Genomic DNA, 7755 nt, shown 5'->3' on the forward strand with positions numbered 1-7755 from the left:
GCCATGACCCCTCTCTGGTTTCTCTGAGCAGTGCCTACCTGCCTCAGGCCAGCCTCCTCCCAACCCCACCCCCCACTTCCCACCTTCCCCCGCCTCGCCTTGCTCTGACCCAGGTCTACCTTTTCTGGGTTTGACTGCCTTCCTGCCTTCTTGTCCAGGTGTGACTCCATTCCCTCTGCTCTGGTCTCTGTTCCTCTCAGCCTTGGTCCCCTCTTCTCTTGCCCTTTGCTGTGACTGTGTCTTTCTGTCTCTGGCTTCCCTCCAACATTTTTACTGACTTTCTCCCCTGCCTCTGGTCTTTTTGCTTCTTCCTTTCCCTGTCTGGGTCCCTCCCTGTCTCTCTTGGGTTCCTGGATCCCTCTTCCCATCCAGTCCCCTCTTATACCTGGGGTGGAGGGAGCTGGCTTCCAGGTCACCTCCACCCTCCCTGTAGGCTTCCCACCCTGCCCTCTGCTGTCTGCCCACAGACGTGAATGAATGCTGGACCTCCCCTGGCCGCCTTTGCCAGCACACATGCGAGAACACAGTCGGCTCCTACCGCTGTTCCTGTGCCTCTGGCTTCCGTCTGGCTGCTGATGGCAAGCGCTGCGAAGGTACCACTGACCCTGATCTTAGACCTTGGCCTCTGACCCCATACAGATGCACCCACCATGTAAAACCCGTCTCATGCTCAGCCCCTACCCTTACACCTCTACCTCACACTTCTCCATTTCTCTGTCTGTGGAAGCCCTCTTTGGCCTCAGCCCAGGGCCCTAATTATCTTAGACTGGAGGGGTAGGTGTCTGTGTTATCTAAAACCCCAGAGGGAGCTCCTTGCAGGCAAGGGTGGCAGCCCAGTCTCTGCTCTTGATAGGTTCTGATCCTGGTCACAATTACAGGGAACAGAAGTTAGTAAAACATGAGATAGGAACTGTGGCCACCTGCAGAGCCCAGGATCCGCTGGCAAAAGTGGGCAATAGCCACAGAACACCTGTGGATGGGTGCCATCTAATTGTACCAGTCTAGGGTGACATGCTCAAGCCCAGGAAAGGCCTGGCACATCATAAGAGTTCAGCAGCTCTTGGTTGGATGACTGAAAGACAAGTCTTTTCCTATGAAGAGCTCAGAGTCCAGTAGATATTCCATCTAAGCTGTGAAGTGATCCTGTAGTCAGTCACTCATACATTGTTCAGTCCGCACTGCCATGGAAGCCAGCACTTGCCTGCCTCCCCCAGCATCATGCAGGGCTTGGGGAGGTGCTTATTAGCACTTAGAGTCATCTGGGCCAGGTGCTGTGGACCCTCAGAGTAGCACCTGAGGATCTGAACCTGACCTGTGGCTGCTTCCTCCAGGTAGCAGCAGGCTAGGCCAGGACTAGCAAGCCCCAGCCCCTGCCTCAGCTGCCTGCCCTAGGTGGGCCCCTTGTACTTATCTGGGCCTCAGATTTCTCAAATTGCCCCAAGGGGAGGCTGGAACTAATGTTCTCTCAAGAGGAGGCTCCAGATGAGCCTGGACCCCGACCCTCATCTTTGGGCTAGGAGGATTTCGCCATGACCACTGACTGGTCTTCCTGCAGATGTGAATGAGTGTGAGACCCAGCGCTGCAGCCAGGAATGTGCCAACATCTACGGCTCCTACCAGTGCTACTGCCGCCAAGGCTACCAGTTGACTGAAGATGGGCATACCTGCATAGGTACCTCTCCTCTGCCCAGGGCCTTTTCCTGAGAGGCACCCCTTTCCAGTGTACCAGGTTCCCAGACACACAGAGGCTTTATCGTCAAATCAGACTTGGAATCTCATCCCTGTGACCTCCTAGCTTTGTGACTTTAGGCAAAGACTTCCTGGTCTGACCTTAGGCTCCTACTCCGCAAAGCGAAGATGATGGTCCTGACCTCAGTGGGCTGAAGTGTTCAGTTGAATATTGACTGCATCCAGGCTGTGTCTGGTACTTGATTGACCCTCTGATGATAGTAGTAATTGTGGAGCAGCCCTAGGGAGCAAGCACTGGAATGAGAGTCCTGTTTTGTAGTCTGGCCTTGGGCAACTGTCTTTCTCTGAGCCCTATTGTCCTCATCTATAAAATGGGCCCCTAACCTCCATGGCTGTGGCAGGGACAGCAAGAGTGTTAGCGGCTGGGCCCTGTGGTTAGGTAGATTTCACGAGGGCTGAACCTCTCTCTCTGGCAGACATCGACGAATGTGCTCAGGGTGCCGGCATCCTCTGTACCTTCCGCTGTGTCAACGTGCCGGGGAGTTACCAGTGTGCATGCCCAGAGCGGGGCTACACCATGACGGCCAATGGAAGGTCCTGCAAGGGTGAGCAAGGGGTCACTGCCTACCAGAGCCTCGGGCAGGTTCTGAGCAGGCGTAACCTCACACAGCTTGCTATGTATTTGGAACTCTGACACCAAGTGTATAAGCACAAAATGGCCAGTGCCTCTGGTGGTCTGTGCTTGGAATGCTGAATGTGACAGTCTTTTTGCTGCTTGACCTAGCTTAGGATCTTCTAGGCTTGGACTCAGCTCTGGGCCTTGCCCTGGGAACAGAGCAGGGATCCTGTGGGGTGGTTCTAAAAGATATCAGAGACCTGTCCAGTGAAAAAACTGCAGAGGAGCAGCCTCAGGGGTCCCAGACTCTGTCCCCAAGTGTCTGCTGTGCTCTTCAGGGATGGGGTCAGGTAGGTCTTTGGACTGAAAGGGTAAGGTGGTACCCCAAGGGTAGAGAAAAGGCTCAGAGAGGCTTATTCCAGAACGACGTGCAGAAAGACACTCTCCCAGTTGGAGATGTGCAGAGCTGGGAAGGGCTGCATGAAAGGAATGAGGCTTCCCATCCCTGGAGACTTGCAAAGAGGGGGTTGGTAATTACCTGTTATATTTGCACTGAGGAGACTACTTCCTTAGAGGGAAAACCAGGTTCTCTGGCATCTAAAATTCCTTCTAAGTGAGAGAGTCATGATCTTTAGTTTAATTCCACTGACATATACTGAGGCCACTAAATTCTAGGCCTGGCATGCCACCAGGGCAAAGTGGAGGGGCCTGGAATCCAACTGGGACAGGATACAGGAGGGGTACCAGCATTCCCCTTGGAGAACCAACTACTCAGCACCCAGCCCATCTGCCCTTCTCCTGGCTTGCATGACTGAGTCTTCCTAGGTAGTGGAGCTAAGAGCCCAGAGGTCCCTGGCTTGCAGTTTTGGTCCACTAAGGCAGGCCCTGGTGTTCCTGGGGTACCAGGGGTCAGGGTTGGTACCTGGAAGGGTGGACCAGTGTTGTTTGGGCTGGCAGTTCCTACCTGTAAATGGATCCCAAGATCAAATTGGTAGACCTCAGCCAGCTTTTTTTTTTTTTTTTTTAAATATAGAACAGAATATAGGGTAAGATAGATTGGACATGATGTCGGTCAGTACACTGTGCCCATAAGGATTGTTTCAGTTCACATGTACATACTTAGTCTCAAATGCAAAAGGATTCCTTACTGTAGGTTGATATAAAAAAAATAATAAATTAAAAGGCTCTGAATGAGATCAGTTAAATCAGGGACTTGAAGCCTTGCTGGGCTCACAGAAGCTGACCTGGGTCTCCCGGGCTGCAAAGCACTCTTTAATTTAAAAAATAATCAGTATGGACCCTGTAAAAGATAGGGATTTTACCCGCCATAAACCGAGTTGTGTGGGAAATACCTTATGTTTCTAGAATGTGATTTCATTTTTGAGACTGAGGCCTTGTTCTCTTTGATAGCAGAACACAAAGTGTGGTCACTTCTGGGGAGATTCATCAGCACGGCAGTGACTTTTGCTCTTGAAGGCACTTCAGGTTGGAAACCCGGTCATGTTCAGGAAGGTCTCTCCCTGACCCCTCTTCCTTGGCTCATGCTAGCCAGGGTCAGAGGAGTTCCCGGAGTGTGCTTGTGCTGTTCCCTGAGGGCTCCCTGCACCCGATGTGTACTTAACATAGGAGCATTTGACTGCCAGCGCTGATCTCTGGCCATGAGACCCCACAGCTGCCGATGCTGACCCTCCCCACCCAGTTCTCTGCATCTTTCTGGGGATGGCTGTCTTTTTGCTGCCTCATAGCCTACCCAGTGGCCCGCCTCCCTGAGATGAAGAAGAACTGGCAAGGCACAGGTCCCCTCTCTCCAGTCTACCCTGCATTACCAGCCACCACCAGGGAGTTCGAGCAAGGGAAAAGTCCCTCACACATGCGATGCTTTTATTTTCTCTAAACTGGAAAAGTCTCTGTGCTGTCACAGGGTGGATGAGGACAGAGCTTGAGATGCTGGCTCTGTCTGGTCATATCCACTTCTAGAGTCACACTGTGGCGCTCCGTGACTGCGGCTGCTGACCTTCAGAGCTAAGCAGTTGCACTCTGTGTGCCCTGGCCTTGTAGGACCAAACACTGAGGTCTCACTGCTCCAACAGTAGGGTGACTATGGGGGAAAGGAATATGCTGGTTAATAATCTCACATTAGCATCTGACTCTCTTTAATAGTAAAAAAAAAAAAAAAATATGGAACAGAAAAATATTAAGGAATTAAGGCTTGGCCACGTCTCCTAGAACATATATTCCATGGAGGAAGGGCTATGACTCTTGTTCACTAGCATGTAAAGCATTGCCCAGCACTTGATAGGTGCTCATTGAACGTTTGACCACGCGCCTGAACTGAGAGGCAACTGTTGCTTATATTTGGATGTTTTTCTTCCAGTCTCTGTTTATGCCAATATATACATATGTAGATACACACACACACACACACACAATATAATATTAGCTAAGATCATGCTGAAAATAACCCTGAATCCTGTTTTTGTTTTTGTTTTTAAGTGTATGTAAGGCCCTTATCAGTATTCCCCTTAGGGCTAGCTTTTAGCAATGCTGTTAGTCTTACCACTGATTTTGGCCTCCATTTCTGCACATCTGAGCTGTGCCTGGTACCTTGCCATCCCAGATGAGGCTGCAATGACACCCCCTGGGTATGTGGCCTTGTTGAACTCTCGTTTTGATTTGAACTTTCCAGGTCAAGGCGCCACAGATACCAAGGGCCTGGCAGCACCAAGTGGCAAGGACCCTGAGGTCCTAGGGAAATACTACAATAGTTTCCTTGGTGTTGCTGCTGACCCTTGGGGCTCCTCCTGCCATTCTTGGACATTGCTGTCAACACTGGCCCAGGGCAGACAGTAAGAAACTGTTTCCACCTCATTCCTACTCCACCCCCACCTAGGCTCCAGGGCCAGGACTTCCTGCTCCTAATGTGGGTGGCCCCAGAGCAGAGTGAGGAACAGATGGAGGTCCTCCCTTTGTATGGATTCAATTAATGAATCATCAGGACAACAACCATGCCTATTCTAGCTCCACCACCTCTGGCCTCCTACCATGTTTTTTCCCACTTGCTTTTGTCCCACTCTGGGAAATTGGGGTCATGACCCATTTTACAGAGGAGGAAAGTGAGGCTTTGAGAGGTGAATGAATGTGAGCTTCTCTGCCATTATAGAGTATGGTAGTCGGGGATGCAGGTTGGCTCTGCTGTCGATACTATTTTGTTGTAGCTGCTGTTGTTAGGAGTCAGGTTGGCATCATGATTGGATCCCAGATTTTGGCATCAGGTGGACCTGGCTTCCAGCCCCACCTGCCCTGCTGAGTCCTGCCTGACTTTGAGTGATGCTATGCCCCTTTGGAGCCTCAGTTCCCTCCTGTGGGGAGGCCTGTGACCCTCACCCCATTGGTCTAGGGTGAAGATTGAGTGAGGAGAAATTCCTAAATTGAGTCAGTGTGAAGGACTGGAGAACAAAATGTGAAGCCCTCTAGGAAAGTACCTGACAGACCTGTGTTTTCCCACACCTTGTACAGACCCTGGGGCCTCCTAAGGCTGCCCTCTCTGAGCTGAACAGCAGGTTTTCACAGGAAAGGTCTTTCGAACTCACTCATTTGATCCATAGGTTGTCCATGGAACACACACACACTTGTACCACATGCTTACTTCTCTGATCTTTGTCAGAGATATTAATATGTGTGTTATCAATGTAAGAAACATCCAAATCTGTAGATGTTTTTATTAGTTTATTTGCGCCAAACTGATGAAAATTGCTCTAGGAAGCAAAATCTTAATGGATTGAGAAAATGCTCTGGGAGATGGTAGTTTTGCAGCTTATTTTATACCTCAGAATAAAAGGAGGAAATGTAAGGAGAGTTACACGAAATCCACTGGTGGTAGAGGAACAAGACAAAAATTTAGGGTTCTGTGCTCTCATGGGAGGTTGTGCCCCAAGAGGTCTGGAAAAGGTGATTACTCTGACATGTCAAAGATATGTTATCTTGGGTGCAGAAAGGCAATAGACAGGCCCACTAAGGTGAAGATTGACCTTTGTCAAGGAAGCTACATGCCTAGGTTGTGACTACCTGCCATGACTCTCTTTTAGTTAGAATTTTTCTGTTCAGACTATCTTACATGGTTCCCTTTGGTTATCTTTGTTCTTAAGGCCCATGACACAGGCTTTCCCTGAGCTCAGGTTTAGTATGTGGCCCCCCTTTTCATACATAGTGTGTGTGTGTTTCAGTGTCTTGAATGGGCCCTCCGTATGTGTGTGTGTGTGTGTGTGTGTGTCTGTCTGTCTGTCTGTCTGTCTCTGTGTGTCTGTGTGGGTGTGCTTTAGCATATGCAAGTGTTCAACCATATTTCTTTGAGTGTACAGGAAGCATGAGCATGCCTGTGCAGTTTATGGGGGCGACGGGGGTGGCGCATTTAGAGCCGTGCATCTCGAAGTCTGTATTTACAGGTGACAGGTCTTGCACCTCCATCCAACAATATGTGTAGAGCACCTGCTCTGTGCCAGGGGACACCACAGGACAGAGAAAGACATACATACTTCTACCCTCCTGGAACTCACACTGAGGTGGGGGAAGGGTAGAAACAGAACAGACATACAAAACAGCTTAGGTGTGTTTGAGAATAGGACAAGCTCTCTTTTTGAGGATAATTTTAGGAGGAGAATAAATAGGATGGGATGCCAGGTGATAGAAGTAGTCAGGGAGGGCTACCCCTGTAGGGGTGACCTTGAGCTGAGGCCTGAAGGATGAGAAGGAGCCAGTTGTGGGAAGATGCGGGAGAAGTGTTCCTGCAGCAGGGCTACCAGGTGCAAAGGCCCTGAGGTGGGATAAGGGCAGGGCACTGGAGCAGCGCAGAGGAGTCTCACAGGACTGCAGCCTGAGTGAAAGGAGAGAGGCGTAGGAAAGAGCCAGAGGCTCTGTACTGTAGGGCTTGGGTCCTTAAGAGGGACTTGGGTTTTTATTTGGGGAGCATGGGAAGCCCTCAGAGAACATGACAAAAGATGATTTATATTTTAAAGCAAGGCCTTCTGGCTGCCGGATGTGGAGGGGACAAGATGGCACAGGGTGGAATTGTGAGCTGTGTTCTTGTAGTCTGGGTGGTTCGGAGTAGGGTCCCCAGCCATGGGAGATCCCTCCCATCACCCTCCTCTCCTTCCCTCAGACCTGGATGAGTGTGCACTGGGCACGCACAACTGTTCCGAGGCTGAGACCTGCCATAACATCCAGGGCAGCTTCCGCTGCCTGCGCTTTGAGTGTCCTCCTAACTACATCCGAGTCTCTGAAACGTGAGTATTCTACCCCCATTCCCACCCCCCCCCCTGCCCCCACCTAGGGCCCAGGGACCCTGCACAGATCCCGTGCTGCCCAGGGGAGAGGCCAAGTGGCCAGTGGCCCCTGTCTTAATCACCTCCTGCTCTTAACCCACCCCCACTGCTGGGTCTGTGCTCTATTTGACC

General features: G+C 50.8%; 1 protein-coding gene across 1 annotated transcript in view; it reads left to right on the forward strand.

Moving 5' to 3' along the window:
* Nucleotides 1-7755, forward strand: part of FBLN2 (fibulin 2) — a 68581-nt gene that overhangs the window by 57964 nt on the left and 2862 nt on the right. Inside the window, exons 13-16 of the mRNA XM_025050851.1 lie at nucleotides 468-593; nucleotides 1556-1672; nucleotides 2166-2294; nucleotides 7461-7584. Coding sequence (XP_024906619.1) covers nucleotides 468-593; nucleotides 1556-1672; nucleotides 2166-2294; nucleotides 7461-7584 — 496 coding nt within the window. The remainder of the gene's footprint in view (nucleotides 1-467; nucleotides 594-1555; nucleotides 1673-2165; nucleotides 2295-7460; nucleotides 7585-7755) is intronic.

The sequence above is a fragment of the Pteropus alecto genome, unplaced genomic scaffold (genome assembly GCF_000325575.1).
Source record: "Pteropus alecto unplaced genomic scaffold, ASM32557v1 scaffold75, whole genome shotgun sequence".
In the NCBI taxonomy this organism is placed as follows: Eukaryota; Metazoa; Chordata; class Mammalia; order Chiroptera; family Pteropodidae; genus Pteropus; species Pteropus alecto.